The 25854-nt window shown below is 42.0% G+C and overlaps 1 protein-coding gene across 5 annotated transcripts in view; it reads right to left on the bottom strand.

The window, feature by feature from the left end:
• The window catches only part of FRY (FRY microtubule binding protein), a 286128-nt gene that overhangs the window by 163073 nt on the left and 97201 nt on the right, over positions 1 to 25854 (bottom strand). The window contains exon 1 of one of the 5 annotated variants that reach the window (XM_069969888.1): positions 12570 to 12895. The exons of the other annotated variants lie outside the window; for them this stretch is intronic. Coding sequence (XP_069825989.1) covers positions 12570 to 12639 — 70 coding nt within the window. The 5' untranslated portion in view covers positions 12640 to 12895. Of the gene's footprint in view, positions 1 to 12569; positions 12896 to 25854 lie in introns of those variants that run through there. 5 annotated transcript variants of the gene reach the window in all.

Below are 25854 nucleotides of genomic sequence, written 5' to 3'. Positions count from 1 at the left end.
ATTGTCAATTTACAGCAAAACTGGCTCCACTTCCAGGACTAGTACACACAATAGAACCATCATGACATCATAGTATAAATTAATAGCAAACAAAAGCTGGGGACTGAACACGTGTGGTTTCCATGACTATTCCACTGTGTATTGTTCAGGAGTCGCAAGACCATTACATTCTCCAACAGTGAAAACAGAGTGTTCAGACAAAACAGAAAACAACCAAGTCTATTTTCATCCTTCATTTTAAAAGGAGGTTGTGCGAGGTTAGAAAAAAACAAAAAGTTATTTTTTCCAAAAACAGTGCCACTTTTGTTCACAAACTTTGTCTGGTATTGCAGCTCAGTTCGGTCTCATACACTGCACTTTTAGCACATCTTTATTTCTTAATTTTCACACCAGATATGGTGGTATAGGTGATCGCCAACCTGTTATATTCGGTCACAGTGCTGTCATCAAAAACTAACAATATTTTGGTAAAATTCCATTGTAACCTAGTAACCTGTGGATTTTTAGGGTACTTTCTGAGGGCAGGGATACTACATGTAGATAAAGTCACAATAGCTGCACACTTTTGCTTGTAACGGTGACATGTTACTTATCCCTTAACATGAATAGTAGAGTAAAGCCAAGAGGAAAATTTTTAAATGTCCAACGCATTTTGGCCATGAATACCCTTTACAATAGCCAATGATTAAAGGGAATCAGTCGGATGTAATTCATATTTCAAACTACTGACACTGTGAGATAGCTGTTAGGTCAAGGAGACACCTGGTACCTTACATATATCCAGCTGTGCTTCCAGGATGTAAGGAAATGCTTTTATTGTCTGGAACAAAGAGTCAAAGAGGCTTTCCCAAGCTCCCGAATAGCTGCAAGCTGGATGACTCCACCATCCCTGCTTGCTTGATTGACACCTAGAAGCTGATTCCGAAGCAGGGTCAGGTATGGGAAATGGTAGTAAGGAGGTGTTACAGCTTGCTGCAGTTGAGAAGCTCGGAAAAGCCTCTTTGACTATTTTTTACTATATAATAAAATAATTTTTCTACATTCTGGAAGCACAGCCATATACAAAAGGTACCAGGTGCCTCCCTGATCTAACAGCTATATAAAAGGTCCTATTACACGGAGCGGTTTTTGACGATTAATGACTAACAATAAACGATCGCAAACGATCGTTTATCGTTAACCTGAAATGGTTCACCATATTACACAGAACGATGGTCATTAGATACGATTATTACGATCATTATTGCGATCGTTTACTCCTTCTCATCTCAGCAAAACAATGCGCAATGTGCAATTACCCTTAACGATTAGTGAAAAAATGCGGAACTTAAGTGAACGAACGTGGAATTACAGCGAACGATCAACGATAATTTTAGGTTCAGATCTAAATCAACGATCAACGACATACGAGCGATTTTTCGATCGTTGCCTGCAATTACACAGAATGATTATTGTTTAAATTCGAACGATATAACAATTTTTCGCACGATAATCGTCCCGTGTAATAGGGCCATAACAGTGTCAGCAGTTTGGAATGTGAAATGCAGCAGACAGATTCCCTTTAAGGGAATTTTCATTCATTTATTCCTGAAAAACTTTTACATAAGAACTTTGCCTTGAACTAAATATTTAGTGTGTATCTAAGGGCCCTATTCCACCGGACGATTATCGTTCAGATTATCGTTAAATCGTTCGAATCTTAACGATAATCGTTCGGTTGAAATGCAGTTAACGATTAACGACCGAACGAGAAATCGTTGATCGCTTTATAAGACCTGGACCTATTTTTATCGTTGCTCGTTCGCAAAACGTTCGCAAATCGTTCGCATTGAATAAGACATCGTTCGGTGGTTTGCAATAGATACGAACGCAATAGCGCTGAAATAGCGAAGAAAAAACGATCGCAATTACCATCATAAGTAACGATTGTTCCATGGAAATGAGTGAACGTTTTCAGGTCTTTCGCAATAGCGGTCGTTTGAGATTGTTAATCGTTAATGATTATGCGAACGATAATCGTCCGGTGTAATAGGGCCCTAAAACGAAAACAACAACCCTCTTGGGTCGGACATCCCTTTGCTATTGGATGTAACCGGATCTGTTGCACTCAGGGTGATCCGTACACCTGAGGCCAAAAAACATCATGTGTTGGTGAACCAAGTCCCATCTGAATTGTGTTATTACTGACGGGTAATTACTGTAGCCACTATATGTGGGCGCTACTCTGTCTACATGCAGTCGTCAAACTACGAAACCCTGCTCTTACACAGAAGGAAGGACCCCCAAGTCAAAGCAACTGCACCTATAATCTAGTCCAGGAGGTGAACATAAAACTGACCAAAACAGGAGTCAGCTGAAGTGAATGAGGATGTGGTGCAATACTACATACAACCAGCTGTGGTGCTGTTTTGGGCGGGAAAAAACAGCAATTTTTTTTTCCCCCTCATTGAACAATTTTAACCGTTGATGACAAATGCTGTACCTCGGAGGATGAATGGTAATTTACTGCATCACGTCCTCTATGGTAAGAGGCAAGTTCCTGTTTAGTAAAGCGAAGGGATAAATAAGTGTAGTGCTCAGAATTTATCATTACTGCCACAAGACACATGAATTAAGAAGGCAGATGGAAATGAACAGAGGAAGAGATGAAATAAAATAGCTGCAGTACCCAGCAGAAGATTGATATGAAAGCTGCGTTAGAGGATCAGGAGGCAGCAGTGATATGGGATTGTTCTTTTATTCATTTTACATAACACAAGAGAAATTTTTGATTGTTCTGATCCACAAAGGGAATAATTAAAAAAAAAAATCCCTTTTGCTGTCTAGGAACAGTGCAATGTCTGTTCATTGGCACAGCCTTAGAATTAGAGCCTTTCCCTAAAGGGGTTTTCCAGAATTAGAAAACATAGCCACGTTCTTCCAAAAACATCACCACCCTGTCTCCAGGTTGTGTGTGGTATTACCACACGGCTCCATTTATTTCATTGGAACTGATCTGTAATACCACACCCAAACTAAGGACAACAGTGATGCTGTTTAAGGGTATGTGCACACTACAGAACTCCCATGGATAACCCGCCAGTCGCCCCCCCACACTCACACCTCCGCACATGCCATAGACTCCATTCTATGCACAGGCGGATTCCACCGACAAGTCAATTCTTTGGGCGGAGGGCAGAATCCGCCTTAGCATGAAATGGAGTCTATGGCACGGGTGGAGATGCGTGGGGCACAAGCGGGGGCGAGTAGAAGAATCCTCAACAGGTTATCTGCACCAATTCCATAATGTGAAAATACCCTCAGAGAGCAACTATATTTTTTCTAAACCTGGAAAACCCCTTTGACGTTGGACAGATTGTGATTAGAGATGAGCACAACTGGAGCATGCTCAAGTCCCATCGTTCAATATTTGAATACCGGTGGCCAAAAAGTTCAATGCAGCCCTAGGGAGTCTGGGATACCATGGGTACAGCCCCTATTCATGTTTTCTAGGACTCCCTAGGGCTGCATCCAACTTCTTTAGCCACCGGTATTCAAATACTGAACGGTCAGACTTGAGCCTGCTCCAGTTGTGCTCATCTCTAGCTATAGAGAAACTATAATTACTGTACTTTAGTCCAATGAGCCAAATGAATTGGCCAGGGCAAGGACATTTTTAAGGTCCCATTCACATTTTATAAATTAAGATGTGTAATCTCATAATACAATGTAGATTGTGGTTAACAAATCAAGAATACAGGACACAACTGCTCTGGGCGTACCTAAAAGAAAAATCTTTTGTCACATCCCGTTCTATTTAATTGTCCACAATGTAAAAGGAGCGTTATACTTTGGAGCATTTGATGGACCTTTTACATGGGCAGATTATTGATCCATTTAGAAGGCCCAATAAACAAGCAACTGATTGATCAGATCTTAAGTGGGGCTAAAAATTATAGTTTGTGGCAACCCATCTTTGTAGATAAGGGATATGCTGCCAACAAAAAAGTAAATAAAGGGCCGATACTATGATATGTTCACTCCTATTGGCGTGTACATAGTTCATCCGTGCTTCTTTTGGGAAACTATCTGTCCATGTAAAAGGCCCCTAAATCTTTTTATAAAGCTTTACCACCAGTGGTTACATTCAGCCATCCCACCTGAACATTCTAGTATGGCAATGTATCCAACAAGCTCTGTAGATCAGCTTCAAACCCGGGTGTTTGTTATATAGATCTCTTGTATTATTATTATTATTATTATTATTATTGTTATTATTATTACAGGACAAAAGAAACTAGTTTATATTTAAGCTCTGTCACTTCAAAAGAACTGGTCTTCATAGAATATCGGGAATGCAATACAACGTTTCAAGGTTTTTCATTCCAAGGTATTCACAAGTTGCTTATTGAATTATTCCCTTAAAGTCAATGTTGTTGAGCAAACACTCACTTGTTTATCTATCATTGCCTACCAGAGACTTCACATAAGCACGTCAAACATTCTAAACATTCTAGGTTGGAGGTGCTAACTATCTCTGGAACACGACTATCTCAGCATTCCGTATCAGTAGGAGACACAGAAAGAACACTGGCTCTGGAGAGATAGAGCTGTGTCCGATATGCTGGGAATACTCTGTCAACTAATCCTTACAAGTCACTCTGCAGTCCAGAAGCAAAATAGAGGTTGTCCCTACATCCAGCAGGTCACCTGTACCATAATTCAGAAAAATAAGGTGGCTAGTTTGAGGAACATGGCCATCCACTGTATGGAGGGAGCTTGGACTGGGCCATTAAACCTGGCCATCCAAAGTATAGAGGGAGCTTGGTCTAGTCTGATAAACCTGTCTGTATGCATATTAGTATACACAACACTGCCCATCCAGAGTATAAAGGGAACTTGGTCTAGTCAGAAGATGTAGGCATATATAATATACACAACATTGCCCATCCAGAGTATAGAGGGAACTTGGTCTAGTCAGAAGATGTAGGCATATATAATATACACAACATTGCCCATCCAGAGTATGGAGGGAACTTGGTCTAGTCTGTGGGACTTGGCCACCCAGAGTATTGAGGGAGCTTGGTCTAGTCAGATGAACCTTACTGTAGGCATATATAATATACAAAACACTGCCCATCCAGAGTATAGAGGGAACTTGGTCTAGTCTGTGGGACTTGGCCACCCAGAGTACTGAGGGAACTTGGTCTAGTCTGTATAACAATACTGGTCAAGCTTTGTGAATCCAGAACAATAGGCCATAAACTCCTATCTACAATGTCTTCCTAATGTTGGTTAAGTACACAGAAAACTTCAGCTAAAGCTGGAACATAATATTACTCACTTCCTACAGTCATTACTATACACGGATAGAGAGCATTTCTTCACTTTTCACACTTCCTTTCGGGAAATCTGTGTTATATTATATTATTTGTGAATTTATGTGGTAATAGCCATGAAAATCTGACTTCCTACAGTTTGATACTCTACTCATTACTCTCATGAATATTTAAGCCTGAAAAGGTTATATACAATATAGGAGGCTATTTGACATGGTGACAACTTTTCTGCAAATTCCTAATATCTACACAGATAATCAGATTCTGGGCCAAGGAGATCCAAGATTTAAAGGGAACCTGTCACCCCCGTGCCAGGGTGAAGGCTGCGTGACCCCCCGCTAGAGCCCCGGATACTTACACCATCTCGCCAAGTCCCGTTCCTGGAGCCGGTCCCGGGACAGAGATAAGCCCGATGCGCGCGCTGCTGAAATGAGTTCGACGCCCATAGAGAATAAATGGAGCCGAATGAATGGGCTTCAGACGGGGATATGTCCGTCCCGGGACCGGCTCCAGGAATGGGACTTGGCGAGATGGGGTAAGTATCCGGGGCTCTAGCGGGGGGAAAAGGCGGCCTTCACCTCAGCACAGGGGGTGACAGGTTCCCTTAAAAGGGGTATTCCATTATCAAAATACTGTATTTTAATAAAACTTTCACCACAAGATATATAAAACTTACTAATATAGTGTTATCACTAATAGTCCAGGTTTCAGCGTCATTTTGCATAATTGACCCCTTGAAGGAATCCGAAAAATAAAAGAACTACAAAATGTGTATTGACTACAGCTCCCTGGACCCTCCCTCTGTCCATAGACAATGTATCATCCTCTGATGTCACAGGAGGTTTGGCTGGATCTTGTCTTTAAGCTCTAGCAATGTCCACCTGAGTGATGTCTCAATCTCTGCGGTGTTTACAGCATGCTGCCTTGTGATGAGTGATGCTACACAAATAGCGGACAAGTAGTATATGCAGCAGGTGCTGCAACCTCACTGATGGATAGTGCAATAGTCTGCAGTAACACGTGATGTCCTGCAAGAGCTTTGGGCGGGGAACTGGCAGGAGTGCTGTGGGAGGAGTGATGGTGAGCTGCGGTAAAGAAATAGGAATTGTACTAGTGGGCATCTGCTCAAACCAAAAGTACAGAACTAAGGGCTCTATTCCACTGGACGATTATTGTTTGCATAATCGTTAACGATTAACGATCTCAAACGACCGCTATTGCGAAAGACCTGAAAACGTTCACTCATTTCCATGGAACGATAATCGTTACTTATGATTGTAATTGCGATCGTTTTTTCTTTGCTATTTATTCGCTATTGCGTTTGTATCTATTGCGAACGACCGAACGATGTCTTATTCAATGCGAACGAGCAACGATAAAAATAGGTCCAGGTCTTATAAAGCAATCAACGATTTCTCGTTCGGTCGTTAATCGTTATCTGCATTTCAACCGATTATCGTTTAGATTCGAACGATTTAACGATAATCTGAACGATAATCGTCCGGTGGAATAGGGCCCTAAGACCACCAAACCTAATAATTTTTGATGGTTTTAGACTTTGGGCAGACAGGCAAGCAATGCTATATGCCTCTGCAGCAGGTTTATTCTTTCATCTGATGTCCACTTTAATTAAATATCCTTAAAAAGATTGTGTCCTGGCAGGTCTATCTATACTGGATACCTTTTTATGGAACTCTGCACCCCATTATTAGGTCCGCTTTAAAGCTTGGGGGCCCATTACCTATTACTGCAGCAATGATCTGCTTAAAGGAAGAGTGGCGGATATCCAATGCATGGGTATTAAAAATATACAACCAGCATCCAGGATTGTTTTTCATCAATTGCTAGAATAAGTTTCTTTGCTTCCCTGTAAATACTTATATGTATGTGGCTGTGAGATATGCTGCTGACCTATTAAGAATGGTACATATTATTGAGAATTACTCCTGTAAAAAAAAAAGAAGAAAAAAAAGAAAAGGAATACAAAAAGGGAACAAGTCCAGATCTACTACAACTTCCAGCATGGACAGGATGCAGGAACACAAACTACAGAATAGTTCATGGAATTTATGGAATTTTAAAGATACTAAATAAACACATGTTGACTGCATCTACATATCCCTCCACCCTGCAGCAGTAACAAATTCCAGAGAATGGACATACTGTACCAGAGCTAAGCTTCCTTTATACTGAGATTTGCCATTATCCCTTTATCCATGATATGTAAGCACGACCATACATGCACCAGTCACATCACGGAACCATTTATTCATCCTATGTATTATATGATGTAGGATTCTGGATTATGATGTATTATTCTATATGATATATAATGGATTCTATGAAGGTATGTATTATTTTAGGATAGGATATATGCATGATTCCCCAATATGATGTGTGTATATGATATAATGCATTATTCTTTGATGTATGATACTATATTGTGATGCAATTATAATATATATATATAAATAATTCTACTGACTTCACTCATTAAAGGAAGTATATAGAGGAGAAAAGAGGAACACAAAAGGTGTGCATGTGCAGAACGATATACCTGCAGGCAAGTGAACAGGTAACATATGAAGTGCACTCATATAGCACTATTATATTTAGGCTACGTTCCCACAATGTAAAAATAAAGGAAAAAAACTACTTTTGATGTCATTAATAACAGCCACTAATAGCATAGCCTTAAAGTGTACCTGTCATTGTTACTTTCAAAATCTAAATCAACAGAAGATGTTGTATAAAGTATTTTTGCAACTTTTTTTTTTTTTTAAGTTCTCATGCTCTAAAACAAAGCTATACTTACTTGTATCCCGGTCCAGGCTCCTAATGGCAGGAGCAGCTTCTAAGTCTTGTGCTGGTTGAAAAAAAAAAAAAAAAAAAAAAAGCCTAAACACGGGAAGTCCCGTGTTTCCCAGGTCATCTGCCCTCACAGAGAAGGACTTCATGTGATTGATGGACACATTGAGCCGTGACTCTCCTGGCCAGAATTCCTGTGTTTAGTTTTTTTTTTTAACCAGCAAAAGACTGAACCTGGATACAAGTAAGTATTGTAAGGTTTGTTTTAAAATAGGATAACTAATATTTAATAATGAATGTAAATTGCAGATCTGTTTTATATCACATTTACTGTTTATTTAGATTTTGAAAGTTATAAAGGACAGTGATATTTTAAAGGGATATTCACAGAGTTTGTTCTTGTCTATCTCAATTTGCTCAGGTCACAGGTAAATAGAAAAAGAAAACTCTATACTTACCCCTCTCACTTCCCCACTGCTGCCATCTCCATCTGTGTCATACAAGGGCTTTCCTGCTCAACCAATCAGTGGCTAAGGTGGGACCTTATTGCAGTGACTGATTGGCTGAATTGGCTGAGAAAGTCCTTGTGCGACACAAGCACAAAGTGCAACAGAGCTGGCAAGTGTGTGCTGCATGTAGATTGTGGTCGTGGAAAGAGCAGGGGAAGGGGGAGTAGTTTATGTAGGGTTTTCTTCAATTTAATTGAAACCTGAGCACAGGTAGATAGAATTTCTTTGTGGAATCCCTTTAATGTATGATGTATGTATTTGTCTATGTATGATTCTAGGATATGCTAAGCTATGATGGATGCATAGTTCTCTTAGCTGATATGTATATGATTCGCGGATATGATGTATTTTTTTGCATCAATACTTGGAATTCACACATGGAATGGTTTTACTATGATGTAAGGTAGTTTATAGATGGCTGCAGTTATATCAATGTAAGGCCAGCACCAAAGCCTCAGCTACATACAGTATTAGGGAAAATCAATTCTGCAAGTGCATTTCTAGCAGAGATCACTAGAAAGAATGCAGAGACGATTTATTTGCATATTTCGAATAATAGAGATGAAAAACAGGATCTTCCTTAACTTGTTCTATGTAGAGATAAAAGTAGTCTATGTTTCATTGATTAAAGGGGTTGTCCAGCAAAAATCTTTTTCTTTCAAATCAACTTATATCAGAAAATTATATAGATTTGTAATTTACCTAATAAATCTCAGGTCTTCACATACTTATCAGCTGCTGTATGTTCTGCAGGAAACATTTTATTTTCAGTCTGAGACAGAGCTCTCTGCTGACTTCTCTGGCCCAGACAGGAACTCTGTCTCAGTTTTCTATGAATCCCCATAGAAAACCTCTCCTGCTCTGGACAGTTCCAGTCTTGGCCAGAGATGTCAGCAGAGAGCACTGTGTCAGAATGAAAATAAAACAACATTTCCTGCAGGACATACAGCAGCTGATAAGTATGTGAAGACTTGAGATTTTTTAATAGAAGTAAATTACAAATCTATATAACTTTCTGACACCAGTTAATTTATAAGAAAAAGATTTTCGCTGGATAACCCCTTTAACTCCTTCGGTTCCTGTCCGGAAATCTGCATTCAAGCATCACTAAACTATTTGGACTGAGAACTCTGTTATCACTGTTATGTGGAGAGATGGAGAGGAGCACATTCTACAGTAACACAACATTAATGCAGACAGTATGTCAGGCACTTGCTGAGAAGACAGAACATGTCCATTATGGACACAGTATGTACTATACATCAGTAAGGCTCAGGTCACACACAGCATTTGGGTCAGTACTTTTTAGCCAAAACCAGGAGTTTACAATCTTTCTACTATAGTTTATGTGTTGGTTCCACTCTTGGTTTACTGATCAAAAAATTATGTGTGAACCCAGTCTAAAAGGTGAACATTAACCAGTGCATTAGCAGTCACTGCTCTCATTTAACCTGGTCAAGGACATACCATTTTATTTACAGATCCAACTTTTAGTAAAGTTTCTTTTACATCAGCTAATCCTAGAAATTTGTAATTTACTTCTATTAAAAAAAAAATCTCAAGTCGTCCAGTACTTATCAGCCGCTGTATGTCCTGCTGGAAGTGGTGTATTCTTTCCAGTCTTGAGAGCAGGAGAAGTGTTCTATGGGGATTTGTTGCTGCTCTGGACAGTTCCTGTCATGGACAGAGGTGGCAGCAGAGAGCACTTTGTCAGACTGGAAATAATACACCACTTCCTGCAGGACATACAGAAGCTGATAAGTACAAGAAGACTTGAGATTTTTTAATAGCAGTAAATTACAAATCTTTTGCACTTGCTGGGACCAGTTGATTTGAAAGAAAACAGTTTTTGGTGAACCCCCACCAGCCATATAACATTAGAGTTTTTATATGCCTAAGGACCCAGGGGCATCAGAGACCTGGGGTGACAGTGTCCAATAACACCAAGCAAAACACTTTTGAATGTCACAAAAACTGCCTAAATTTAAAGACAAACTTTATTAAACTCTGAGATGTAGTAAAACTGACGCAAAGGCAAACGTTTACTAGAGACTGGATGAAAGTCAACTGAATTTGGAAGCAACTTCCAGTAGTCTGAAACAGGCAGAACCTTAGGGCCCTATTCCACCGGACGATTATCGTTCGCATAATCGTTAACGGTTAACAATCTCAAACGACCGCTATTGCGAAAGACCAGAAAACGTTCACTCATTTCCATTGAACGATAATCGTTACTTATGATCGTATTTGCGATCGTTTTTTTTCTTAGCTATTTCTTCGCTATTGCGTTCGTATCTACTGAGAACGACTGAACGACGTCTTATTCAATGCGAGCGATTTGCGAACGTTTTGCGAACGAGCAACGATAAAAATAGGTCCAGGTCTTATAAAGCGATCAACGATTTCTCGTTCGGTCGTTAATTGTTAACTGCATTTCAACCGAACGATTATCATTTAGATTCGAACGATTTAACGATAATCTAAACGATAATCGTCCGGTGGAATAGGGCCCTTAGGGTCCTTTTACACACAGAGATATCTGACCAATTTATCGGTCAGATTTTTGAAACCAAAGCCAGGAAGAGACTATAAACAGGTAACAGGTCATAAAGGAAAGACTGGCTTTGGCTTCAAAAATCTGTCAGATATCTGTCTGTTTAAAAGGGCCCTTAAAAGAAAAAAATAAGTGTCACGCCAATCGGCTAGGAACTAGAAGCCTGGGCCTATGGGTGACCCTGTGCGAAAGGACGTCTGCTTCCCAAGGACAGAGTTGGATTAGAGTTTCTGCACTCCGAGCTGATGGAGTCTCCAGCCAATCCTTATGGGCACACTTCATATCTCTATATTGTATGAGAATAATACTGCAGAATAAGTCATCTATATAAGCAGCATAAATAAATCATACGACAACTGGCCATCGCCGGTATAAGGCTGTGTTCCCACATTGCATTTTTAACAGGTTTTTTCATCTCCTGTCTATGAATTCACCAATCAAAACAGCAACGTGTGAACACAGCTCAGGTGCAGACCCAAGCTGATCTGTATATGAGCAGGGAGCATTATGTGCGGACATCCTCCTGAGATGTAATCCCTGTACTGCCTCGTCTATATTGGGGGAATTATTTTCATCTATTATTATTATTGTTGTTGTTGTTGTTATTCTTTTACTCAGAATAACCAAACATTAGACTGATCTCACTAGTATTACTCAATATTTTGTTCAAGTAAAAAGAACCTGCACCACTATGAATACAACCAGAACAAGTAGTGCTGCCATACCCCACCAGTACATAGGATGTATACTGTGCTTATCATCAATGTATGGAGTACGCGGACCCTGTGTATTTCCCTATAGACAGCAGACCCCATCACTGCGATGTGGTCCCTCTCCAAGTATTGGCCTAATTTGTTTATGAACTACACAGCAGGTGTTCTGCTACTATGTGTTTACTATACAAATATTCTACAATGTGGATATTTATAATAACTATTTTTTTTAGTGACAGACATCCAGGCAAGCTTCCACCCCTGTCCCTGCAGACTCTAAAATATCACTGGGCATTATTATAAAAGTGCTCAGCAAAGTGCACCACACCCAAGCATTTTTAATAAGTTAACACCATGCTAAAAATAACTTTGCATTAATTATGACACCCTTTCCTTGCAGCAACAATGTAGCATAACACAGACAAGGTGTGCAATAGAAGTAAACAAACACATACACACATACAATGTATCATCCCTGTTTACATAATACACTGCCTTTATGTGGGCACTATAGGCTGCTCTTATCTTCCCAGCCTGACACAGCAGATTGACTACAGTGCATACATACATCTTATTACCCAGCATACACCTAAGATTCATTAGAGAAGAGGAGGGGGGGGCATTTCATGGCAAGGGAAAACAAAGGGTTAATCCAGCCTGTACTCACTGTTACTCCAGGATTTCAGCAAATACTTGATACTGATCTCAAAGAACCCTGAGTCCTGCTGGCTGGCCATGTCTTCTCTTAGGCAGGGAGGCTTCTTGCTTGCACCTCCTCCTCCTCTAAGCAGGTAGAGCTTATATGAGGAGGTGAGTGACACCAAACTAGAGGTCAGCAAAGGAAATGAAGTCTGCAGATGGGTTTCACCTCTTCCTGCTAGGTAGAGCCCTCATTAAAAAGACATGAGATGCTTCTTCCAGTGTGCTCCTCCTTCACCCTGTGATGATGATGATGCTTCACTGCAGACTCTCTCTGGCTGAGGATGATGATGATGAAGAATATGATGATGATGAGGTTGGCATTGCAGGGTATACAGGGGGTGAGCACCCAGACACCTTTTGTTCCATGTATGCAGCTCTGTCTATAGGCACATTGCTGAGAATGGCTTCTTCAGCTGCTTAAATCCTATTGCTGCTGGGGGCTGGCAGGCAGGCAGGCAGATAGGCTGCATGTGCATGCACCTCCTCCTGAAGACGCAGAGAGCCTGCTTGCAGGGATCTCACAGCCTCTCTGTTGCTCCCCTGACTGTAATTGCAAGCTCTGCAGCCCAGGATCCCCCAGCTGCTGCCCTGTCCTCCCCAGACTGCATCATGCTGCGGTAGCTGCACCCATAGATCTGCTGCCAGTGACGTCCATAGACAGCAGCAGCAGCAGTCAGCACAGTCGCAGAAGGGAAGCACTTGGCTTTGTGCTCCCATTTGCCAGCTACTGTAAACACATTACATGTTCCAGGGGCTGATAAGCTGCTCTCTGCCAGTCATCCCCATTGCTGCCCACCTTATATTAAATAAACTCTTCATTTCCTGACTCATTGCTATGTCTACATGTCTAATAAGGAGGAATCAGAACAAGCCCTGGATTCATTCTGCACTGTATACAGTAGCACAGGAAGGTGCTGGGAAAATACTTACTGCATAGCATATACAGACCAGAGACCCAATGACATTCTGGCAATTATTCTTACCCTAGGAGAGAAAATGATCCTGGGTAGCTGACAAAACCATTTATGAGAAGTTTATGTTTATTGGGGCAGATCAGGGACTGGAATATGTAAGGAATTCTTCTCCGACATGTCCATCATTCATGTGGGGTCCTATGTGCAAATATGATGCTTAAAAGCATTCGATCAGAGCAAAAAAAAAAAAAAGCTGAGAAAGTGTAGAGGTAGTGATGGTATTGGACATGGTTGCAGCCCCAGGGTGGGCACTATTCTTCACAAGTGGGGAAATCTCTCTGTTTTAGGGACAAGGGGCAATCCCTCATCAAAGGCTGGACGTGAAAGTATTTTGGTCAGTAATTGATGCTTATTTTGCTGCTTAAAAATAGAAAAACTATAAAAGGGAATATTTGCAGTGGACCCACTTCTGGTTCTGGCTAAAATACAATATATGAACCTTGCCTTACAGGTTAAGGCTATGTTCACACTACGTTCACACACTGTACGCGTGGAGTAGTCTCATGTTCTTCTATGGGATCCCGGCCGGAGCGTATACACATAGGGGGAGATTTATGAAAGGGTGTAAATATACACCTGGTGTAAAATTCCCACAGCAACCAATCACAGCTCCTCTTTTATTCTACCAGAGCTGAAAGCTGAGCTGTGATTGGTTGCAGTGGGCAGTTTACACCAGGTGTATATTTACACCCTTTCATAAATCTCCCCCATAGTACTGAAGTATCGGCCAGGATGATCTTTGCAGAGACTGGCCGTTCTGTGACCCGGCCAGGTCACGGAATTGCCGGTCTGTTCCGGTGTGTAAACATAGCCTAAGGCTATGTTCAGACACAGTATTTTTGCTCAGTATTTTGCAACCAAAACCAGGAGTGGATTGAAACACAGAAAGGATCTGTTCTCACACTGTTGAAATTGAGTGGATGGCCGCCATTTAATGAAAAATGGTCGCCGTTCTTTTAAAATGTTGGCTGTTGTATTGAAATAATGGCTGTTATTTGCCATTAAATGGCGGCCATCCACTCAATTTCAACATTGTGTGAACATAGCCTTTCTGTGTTTTCAATCCACTCCTGGTTTTGGTTGCAAAATACTGAGCAAAAATACAGTGTGGGAACATAGCCTTAAGGGGCTTTAAGATAGGTCAGTATACTTAGGGCCCTATTACACCAACAGATATCTAACAGATTATCCAAGAGATTTTTGCAACCAAAGCCAGGAACAGACTATAAATAGAGAACAGTTCATAAAGGAAAGACTGAGATTTCTCCTCTTTTCAAATCCATTCCTGGCTTTGGCTGTACAAATCTGTCAGATATCTGTTGGTGTAATAGGGCCCTTACATTAGCAATAACTGTAGTGCACCACTATGCACTGTTCTGTTCTCTGCACTATATCACCTTGTATAACGACATTGTTGTCCATAAGGAGTCGCACTGATATGATTGATAAATAGTTAGATCTAGCAGCCTGAGAGTCGCCGGTTTTACTGACAGACCTGCACCTCTTAGTATATCTGGCATGGGCTCTGTGTAAAACTGCCGCACATGTATGACATACTTGATCAATCCTCCCCATAGGGTATATGTACTGTATGAATATATACACACACTGGCTAGAATTAAACAAGCCATACCAATGTTACTAGAGCAGAGCTGTTGTCTGTAACCTACACAATGAGCTGTCAACAAGAGGATGAAAAGAGCAGCATATCATGAGAAGGAGGCAAGTTTGATAGATTGATGTACAGTGGTACCTTGGTTTAAGAGTAACTTGGTTTAAGAGCTGACAGTTTTTCAAAATTGTGACTTGGTTTAAGAGCATCGCTTTGGTTTAAGAGCTCCCTGTACTGGGTGGGAGGGGGAGTGGGGGAGGGGCATGGTCTGCATAGCGGGGTCTACAGCCCTGTACTCTGACCCAGGAGGTCTCTCTCACCTTCCAAATCAAAGCAGATCCACTTCAGGCTGGGGCTCACATCAGGGGACAGGACTGTGGGGGTAATCTCTTCATAGCTGTAACCCCTCTCTCCCCAGAGTGCTGCATGTATGTGCCCACATATGTCCTGCTCATTCCTTCATGCCCCCTGCAGTCTCTGTCAGCCCTTGTGTTTCCCATCCTCTCCATTACTGTACAGTAACCTATAATATCACATATTCTGCTGTTTCTGAATGTTTGTTTCATCTGTTCTACATGTTATTCAGAATAATAAGTCATTATATTCGGGTGTGGAACCAATTGTCTGCAGATCAGTGATTTCTTATGGGAAAATTTGCTTAGGTTTAAGAGTGGATTTGGATTACAAGCGCGGTCCTGGCATGGATTATTCTCGTAATCCAGCACCACTGTATTTGCAAGAAAATAGTTAACTTGATGAGTCTTAAGGCTATGTTCACACAACGTACTGTATATGTTGTAGATATCACGGCTGTTGTTGCACTTTGCAACAATGGCTGTGATTTATACAACACACACGTTGTATGCGAATGAATGGAATCGTGGCCAGAGTGTATCCACATAGTATACACTCCGGCCGGGATCGCTAGCGGCGCCACAAAAAAACTTACATGTCACTTTTCTGCAGCTGCTATGATACAGCCAATGACTATATCCATGATTTCCACATAGCCTTAGGGCTTTATCTAACTTCAGCCGCCACCGCTAATCAAATGCCGAACGGTCGGGTTCGGATGGACTTGAGCATGCTCGCGGTTCGCTTATCTCTTGTAGGGACTCATGTGGGCCAGGGGACCTGCATGTGGTACATGAGGCAATATGGTTAATCAAATTATATACCAACATCCTGGCGCTGGTTTTTAAATGTAGCCGAGAGGCATTAGTGTCAGCCATAAGTGTGAGGTTCAGCAGCTCCTTTCTCTCTCCATGTCCGTATTGGACTTTAGGGTATGTTCACACTGAGTAAATGCGGTGGGAATTCCACAGCGGATTTCTCCGCCACGGAATCCAGCCTGCCCCAGAGTGCTATAACCTGTCTATGAGAGGGCTCATGTCAATTCTTTGCGCGGAGAGCTGCTGGAGCGGAGGAGCGCGCAAGCCTTCCCATAGACAGGCTATGGCACCCCTAGGCAGGCGGGATTCTGTGGCGGAGATATCTGCTAACAAAAAAACAAAACACAGCTCCTGCAATTATACTATATTGTGGAATTATATTTTGACAGTTTCTCTATTACATGAGGTTCACTTTGCACTGTGCATAAGATTTTTTCATGGATCATACTAAAAGCTTTTCACAAAACAAATACCAAGTAAAAGAGCAGGCCCTAAATATCACGTCTTTCAGACCAGGAGATCACGTTCTTTGATTTTGATTTTTTTTCTCTCAGATGAAGAACTTTAAACGTAGTACCTGCAGATTATCTGAGGGGGGAAAAAGCCAGAACATCAGATAAGGGACGCTTAACATAATAAAGCACGACTCCTCTTGATTTAAGAATTTCTGAAGATTACATGATGGTTGAACAAGTTCTAAGAATGCTGAGGGGCTTTAAAGGCTTTCAACAGCGATTCGAAGTCAGTTGACCAAGACGTGACACATCTCTCTGTATAAGAACACATAGGTCTGGTCCTGGCTGTCTGTATGACCTGAAGCACAGGTCCACCATGAGGAGTAACACTGGCTGATGTCTTGGGTAACATTGAGAAGTGCAGCCAAGCGTTTCAGGACGGACTTTAGACGGCAGCATATTTCATTAACACCATGGCTGACTGGTGATGTGATCTCCCTAATGATCAGCCACCCATGCATCAGTATGAACTCAATGTAGTTCAGGAGGTGGTGAACACAGTTTTATGGTACAGAGGTGGCAGGGGTTGGGGTCAGCCATTCAGATTTTATACGTCATACCGCAAATGTAACTAACATAGTGCCAGCTAGACTGGTTAATACAACTTTGTAACATTGGATTCTTAAAAGGGGTAGTCTGGGTAGGACCTGTTTTTCAGAATGCCCTAGTAGGGGCTGAGTAAAAAAAAACATCCACTTACCTCCCTGGCTCCTGCACTCTGCTACACTAGTTCCCTGGTGTGAGACCGCTTCCTGATACTGAGACTGGATGTGACAGGCTTGATCATCTATTCAGGAGCTGTAGCGGTTTCTCGCCACTAAGTTGGCTTGTCTCAATACCAAGAAGCGGCTGCACACCAAGGGGCCGAAGTAGTGGGATGCAGGCAGCAGCACAGGAGCCAGGAAGGTAAGTATGTAATTTTTTTTTTCCCTCGCACCCTCCTAGGGCATACCTGTTTACATGGCCAGCAGAGATAATCTATACAGAGTGGTTCATCAGGCAACATAGAACCAAAAGAGAGATCAAAAGACATCACAGATAGAAAGCACTGCATCACCGGTAATGATTTACAACCATGGTGGAAAGGATCAACAAGGGGATTTCCACTTCATAAAGGGATGACATATTGCTAAAATGGGATTACAGTGGTCCTGATGGGACTCCATATGGTAAAATATAGTCTCCACGTAAACCCCAAACTCCATGCGCTGAACCCCAAACTCTGCATCTGGGTGCACATTTTACACATAAGAGAAATCGCCTCAATGCAATGCAAGTCGGAGTGTGTCGGAAGAATCTCCTATTGTGCATCCCAGGCTCTGCACTGTACAATGTATTGCCTGGTGATATTTCTCAGTACGCTGTATTAACTGTATTGCCCTAATCCTATTTTCTTCTAAAATTAAATTCTATAGTGATAGCAGCACATTTTTGGCATCATTTAGAAACATTCCTAAGACAGCTGTAGCTGGCCGAACTGTTTCAACAACAACCAGCCTTTTATATCAAGGGTTGTCAAATCTGTCTGGTGCCTTAACCACTGCTGAGCTGGCAATAACCAGGGCGCGCTTCATATCCCATCTTATCTCCATTCATATTTTCCTGCAATTATTCAGAATTTATTACAGTAAAAAAAAAAAAAAAAAACACAAAAAAACAACAACATATCAGAGAGCCAGATTCAGTGCAAAACAGTCCCAATATAAGGAAAGGCTTATACATAGGGGTCATAGGGTGCAGCTGAATATCATACAGAGGATGATTGCATATTTGCAGTAAATGCTTTCATGACCAGGATCTGAAAAGTTTTTGTGTTCATTAAGCACTAGAGATGAGCGAACCTGGAGCATGCTCGAGTCGATCCGAACCCGAACTTTCGGCAATTGATTAGCGGTGGCTGCTGAAGTTGGATAAAGCCCTAAGGCTATGTGGAAAACATGGATATAGTCATTGGCTGTATCCATGTTTTCCAGGCAACCTTAGGGCTTTATCCAAGTTCAGCAGCCACCGTTAATCAAATACCGAACCCGGTTCGCTCATCTCTATTGAGCACCAATAGGATCTTCTGGTAGATCATGTCTCTACTAGGGACTAGGGATGAACGTTACTCGAGCATGCTTGAGCCCTATCGTTTGGCATTAGACTCCCAATGGCTGAAGTTGTTGGATGCCACCCTAAGGAGTCTGGGAAAACATAGATACAGCCATGAGTAGCATGCTCATTTCTAGTCTCCACCAATACAATGGTCTAAAAGGACCCCACAGGTGGTAACTCCATTTGAAGAAACAATGGCCTGTGTCTTTGGACTTTATTGGTATGTAGTTCTGATAGACGTGTTCTGCACAGACTGTGATTTTGTCTACACGAGCTGATAATAAGATATCTTATTTTCTTATGATAATAAGAAAGGGATTACTAAAAGGGCAAGCTGGATGGACCAGGTGGTCCTTTCTGCCATGTTTCTTCTATGTTTCAATGTTTCTATGACCAGTAGTGGTAGGGACAGAACCTTCAGGTCCACATGAGGTGTATAGTATTCCCAGCTGGTGAAGTACAAAGGAAGAGAGTACACATACATGTCTTGGTGAAGAACTGAAGACATACCATGACACCTTAAACAGGGCAATGTCAGTAGCTTCTCACTAGTGGACAGGTACACCACTTAACATTACAGCTCTAGGCCATAACATACATGGGCTGGATACAGACTCAGTCTCTATTACAGGGGTCTCAAACTTGCGGCCTCCAGCTGTTGCAAAACTACAATTCCCATCATGCCTGGGACAGCCAAAGCTTGCTTTGGCTGTCCCAGGCATGATGGGAATTGTAGTTTTGCAACAGCTGGAGGGCCGCGAGTTTGAGACCCATGCTCTATTACAACTCACTTTAGGTAACAAAGATCTCTGGTCACCCTCAGGCCTTGACCAGACATTTCTGCTTTGTCACGCTGCTCACCCAGCTGCTGAGCACCATTGTCACTTCTCCGATGGCGTATTCTACTAGCAGACCTTTCCTAACCGTGATACCTGGCACCTTGACTAACATGGTAGCATTCCTGTGGCTCTTGCACCAAAGTGACACAAATTATGGAGTGTAAATGCAGTACCATGTGTCACCCAAATGCTTAAAGAGACTCTGTCAGTAGGTTTCTGCTGTCCTATCTCAGGGTAGCATAAACTAGTGAAAGAGAAGCTGAACAGAATGATGGATCACTTACATTGTTCTGTGCAGCTGATCTAGAGATATCCTGCTGAATAACATGGACAGTAAGTAGTCCTCTCCATTATGTGCATGAGCCCAGTAGTCCTCAATATTCATGAGAAGCAGAAAACTCCACCCATCCCGCTGTGAGTATGTAAGTGACGGCCCCCTTAACCCACCGCCGGCCGGAGTATACATTACCTGCTTCACGCTCCAGCTTGCTTTGGGGGCTCCTGGAGTCTGGACGTCCCGCTCAGCCAATCAGTGGCTGCGAAGAGGTAGCACACTGATTGGCTGACTAGGACGTCCAGCCAGGAACTCCCGAAGCAAGCTAGAGCGTGGAACCAGTAATGTATGCACCGGGCGGCAGGGGGTTAAGGGGGCTGTCACTTACATACATACTCTCACCAATGTCAATCCCGCTGCGAGTATGTATTCTCAGTCAAAATGACAGGCTGCGGATCTGGTGTGTGTGAATCTAGCCTTAGAGAAAATGGAAGGGGGGGCATCATAAAAATGTGTGGAAACCTATAGGACATTCATGTTCCAACAGAAATTCTGGGAAAATGTATATGCAAAGCAGCTCTTTGAAACCATCTTTTGGGAGTAGCTTTCTTTTTAACTCAATATTTGGGTCCAATAAGAAGCCTTAAAGAGGATGTACCACCAGGTACATCCTCTTTAATCTGAACCCACGGATCGAATGTGGAGCCGCGTCATACAGGGGAGGGAATTCCCTCCTACTGGGGCGGGCCGGCCTACCTCCAGTGCTTGAGCACCGTCCGGTTCCGGAGCATAGAACGGCGCCGTGTAAGGGAACCGGACACGCGGTCCGAAAAACGGACCGTGGCACCGGCTTCCCCGTGACGGCGCTGGTGGTACATCCTCTTTAAAACATGACTGAGGGTTTAAAATGTACCTATCATTACAAAGAACTTTTGACATGTCATAGAAACATGTCAAAAGTTTTTAGTGGTCCGGATCTGAGTGTTCAGACCCATACCGATTGAGAGATAGAGTGTGTGTGTCTGTGTGGGGACGACACAGAATCGGGCTCCATAGAAGCCCATTATAAGTCTGACTTTTTTTTTTCAGGGTGGACACACTCAGCGAGTCTTCTCCTGGCTCTATCTCCTGATCGGTATGGGCCTGAACACTCGAACCGGGAGAGATCAAAACTTTTGATAATGTCTCTATGGCATGTCAGTTTTTTTTATAACGACAGGTACACTTTAAGCCAAGTTAAACAACACTCCAGAAGGACATATTACCCATCTGTTGGCAGTTCTTTTATGGTCAGTTCCCTTTATCAGTTCTACAGAGAGGCCAGCACACAGTTCTGTACTGCCAAGGGACCAATAACCCCAAAACAATTGCCTACAGATGGCTATTCCCCTTCTGGAGAGCTGTCTGGCTTGGCTTAAACCTCCAGTCAGGGGCGTAACTAGAAATGGCTGGGCCCCATAGCTAACCTTTGATTGGGCCCCCCCACTTCCCGACTGACTACTAAGCCGTCAAGTGTGATCATAACTGCACTCACTCATCAGGGGTGCTTTCAGTTGAAGGGAAATTTGCAGATCCCAGGAGGCCAGCTCGGCCACCTGGTGCTGCAAATAGTGACAGCTCAGGGGGCCCAGTGTATTGCAGGAGCAGGCCACGGGGCCCCCTGACTTGGTGGGCTCCATAGCAGCCGCTATGGCTGCTACAGTGGTAGTTACGCCCCTGCCTCCAGTTATGTTCTAAGGCTTCTTGTTGGAGTAAAAGGCTCACTTGAAGGGAAAGCTACCTCCAAAAAGTGGTGTAAAAGAGTCCTTCCCTAGATAAAGGAAATCCTATCTACTTTGCTGGCAGCCTATTTGTCTCATATTCAGCTGAAAACAGGATTGTAAATGTACTGACAGCAGAGTATGTCATTACCTATTATTGATCACATAATCTTATTATTCACCCATTACACAATACATCACATTTTCTCTCGTGGGCACAGTCCTGCAGCAGAATATACAGATATTGTCAATTTCCGCCTAATCCAGATTTTCTATTTTTGTCCTTTGGATAAAGATTTGTCTTATATAACATGCAATAGTAACACAATATATATATATAAAGCAGCAGGTATGTTCTGAGGACACTGCATATAAAGTTTGATGTGCTGGCTGCATTTAGAACAGGATATCAATATTTTAAAAGAAGACAAAAGAATGCAAGAAAATGCTCTGAGTGTTGTGGTTGGCTGTGCGCCCAATCCAAATCGCCATTGTCATCTTATTCAGGACACTTGGGAACATGACATGACATTTCCGTGATACATTAGGCAAATCTCAGAAACAAAAGCAGAACACTACTTTGTATTATGTGAAGGAAAGTAAATGTATGCTTAGAGGGAATCTACATTTTATACTAGGTCATTTTAGTTGCCTGTCTGCACTAGAGAAGATGTAGGCTCTATATACTTTCTGCTTCAATACTAAATTTAAAGTGTCCCTGTAATACATGTTACAAGTTCCGCTCATGTTCAGACCACCATCAATCACTAGCTGAGTCCTAACAGCTATATAAGAGTGTTAGCAGGTTGGAGTGTGAATTGCAGCTGACAGTTTTATCATGTCTGCCCCAGTATGCAGTAAGCTCCTGAGCTCCCTCTAGTGGTAACTGCAGACAGTGAAATTCTTCTCTTTTATATATTTGGAGCAGTGTATCAGAAAAATCTGAAAAATGATTTGCCCACTATAAAGATATAGTCACAAATGTATCACCTTTTTTGGACCGATTTAGATGTAAAAAAAAAAAGACATTTATTTAAAGTTCAGATGAGTGTTGTGTGAATATTGACAAATTTAGAAATTAGGGGGCCCCATGTTTTGTTTTTTTAATCTGCATCCATATAGAGAATAATTCTGGTGGAACAGCTCATTATTCTCATTACATTGTATTATCTGGTGTATGTCATCTATATATACACAATTATTTCCGTGGACCCATTATTTAGGGGTGTATGATTTCCAGGCATACTTGGACACTTAAAGGGAATCAGTCAGCTCGCGGGCGGTGTTGACAGTGTGCTGTAGCTGGCAGCCCCCAGTAAGCATGGTGCCTTTTTGGTAATTTTCCGTGCAGCGGATTATGTACAATCTTATGTCTCCTATTGTCACAGAGCAGTTGTTCGTGCCACAAATGCCACACGTGCCATCCTCCTCCCTCTTCATGAATAATCAATGCTGCCCGGCCTCCTGCTCGCTCAGCTGTCAACTGATTGCAGATCAGTCCTCTGTAGCCAGTTTATCTCTGAAAGAATCTCTCCTCCCTAATGTGTTGCAACTGTGGTCTAGGGATAACTCACCTGTCTAGAGACCTGACAGCAGTTCATTCTCTGGTTTGAAACCCCTGATGGAAATTAAATAGATGTCCTTTTTTTCTCATTATTGTATCATTTTTAAGGCTATGTTCACACACAGTATTTTTGCTCAGTATTTTGGAACCAAAACCAGGAGTGGATTGAGAACACAGAAAGGCTATGTTCTCACACTGTTGAAATTGAGCAGATGGCCGTCATTTAATGGCAAATATTGGACATTTTTTTTTTTTTTAAACTGAAATTATTTGCCATTAAATGACAGCCATCCACTCAATTTCAACAGTGTGTGAACATAGCCTTTCAGTGTTTTCAATCCACTTCTGGTTTTGGTTGCAAAATACTGAGCAAAAATACTGTGTGTGTGAACATAGCCTTAAAAATGATACAATAATGAGGAAAAAAACATCTATTTAATTTCCATCAGGGGATTTGAACCAGAGAACAAACTAGTGTCAGGTCTCTAGACAGGTGAGTTACCCCTAGACCACAGCTCCTACACATTACAGAGGAAAGATTCTTTCAGACATAACCTGCCTACAGAGGACTGATCTGCAATCTGACAGCTGTGAGCAGGAGGCCGGGCAGCATTGATTATTTATGAAGAGGGAGGAGGATGCATGACAAGTGTGGCACGAGCAACAGCTCTGTGACAGTAGGAGACATAAGATTGTACATAATCAACTGCACGGAAAATTATCAAAAAGGCACCATGCTTACTGTTGGGCTGCCAGCTACAGCACACTGTAAGCACCTTAGATAGTGCCCGGGAGCTGATGGATTCCCTTTAAAGGGAACCAATCACCTATTTGAGAGACAGTAAGTTAGCCCCAGTACGTCTCGGATGCTGTGCCCGGCAGTCTTGATCTTTAATCCTTCGTCCTGGCGCCCGGTGACTAGGCATGAGGGTGAAGCATGTAGTCACGTTACCTTCGCCATCTTCCTAGCCACTCACACTTGATTGACAGTCAGAGCACTACACTTTACATTAAGTTCCCAGTGTGCATGCTGCCAATCTGGGCGCCAGGACAAATTATTAAAGATCAAGATTTTTAAATTGTCGTCCCGCCTAAAACTGCTGGGCATAAGCGTCAGAGAGCTGTTCCCAGCACTGGGGCCATTCTCTCTCAGGGAGGTGATTGGTTCCCTTTAAAGTCTGATGGGGTACAAAAGGTTCCTGTGCTGTGGCCCATAAGAGGGTACCAATGAATGACATGGGGGGGGGGGGGGGAAGGGTGGCTGGTTCAGATTTACTTTTTGATTTAATTGTCTATTCTATTATTATATTTGGGCATTTTAGATTATTAAAGGACATTGGATTTTAGGGCAGGGTTACAATAACTATTTTGTAGTAAACTAGCATACGTGGCTTAGTAAATCCCCTCAAGAGTTATTAAAAAAAGAATTTACAGTACAATCCTCTATGTTATTTCAGACCTTTTGGCTATGTGAGCAGAACCTGTCTGCCTCCCTGTCATCTCAGAAGGGACAAGAGAGGCTGGTACCATATTGTGATGACCACAAGTGGACAAAACCATGCCGGTATATGGTATCCAGTGGCCACACAAAGCTATCCCTATATGGGGACAATATTTTTCCCCCCTTCTTCCTAGACAATCCCTTTAAGCACCACAGAATTCTACATAGAAAAAAATAAATAAATCAGCATTTCGGGACACATGTTTAAAAGAAAAAGTCTTAGACTGTTTTTTAGACTTTTAGATTTACTTGCCTTATTTTTTTAGGCTCAAAAAAGTGGGAACATAGCTTGCTAGTTATTAAATTTTTTTTGCGTCTCTGTGCATCTTTACACAGGTGCCGGAGATATGACTGACAGCTTCACATCTTCATATGAAAGGGTCTGGCTCGTAAATACTTTTACAAGGGGCTGCTGCTTTCTATCAGGTGCCAAGTACAGTAAGGCAATTTCCCAGCCTGTGGCCAGCTGTTGCAAAACAACGACTCCCAGCATGCTGAGCTGCAGTCCCTTATTCTAAGCCTCCATAAGCCTGTCCTATATACAACCTGCAAAGTGACTCTCAAATTATTCCACGTATTTATAGAGTAAAAAAATATTCACAAACAGAACAGATTTTTTTTTTTTACTGTGTATATTGCTGTAATTTTTTCCACTTTGACACTATGGAAAGTTTTACATACATTTCTGAGGAGAGCACTTCCATTCATGTGGATTGTAGCGGTGACTGTATTTGCTCAAAAGGACAAACAGACCGCGAGACTCCGCTTCAGACGTCGTAATATTCTGAGAACTGTAGGTAAAAGCTTCCCTTGTATTCTCAGGCGCTGTTGTTTTATAGAGTCGGCATTTGAGCAAGAATTTAACCCCTAAAGGTTGCAGTTATTTTGGGCCTTGGGGACACAGCGATATTTTCCATTTTTTTCATCACTGCAATTTTTCTTTCG

The sequence above is a fragment of the Dendropsophus ebraccatus genome, chromosome 5, assembly GCF_027789765.1.
Source record: "Dendropsophus ebraccatus isolate aDenEbr1 chromosome 5, aDenEbr1.pat, whole genome shotgun sequence".
In the NCBI taxonomy this organism is placed as follows: Eukaryota; Metazoa; Chordata; class Amphibia; order Anura; family Hylidae; genus Dendropsophus; species Dendropsophus ebraccatus.
This window is presented reverse-complemented; position numbering and strand designations above follow the sequence as displayed.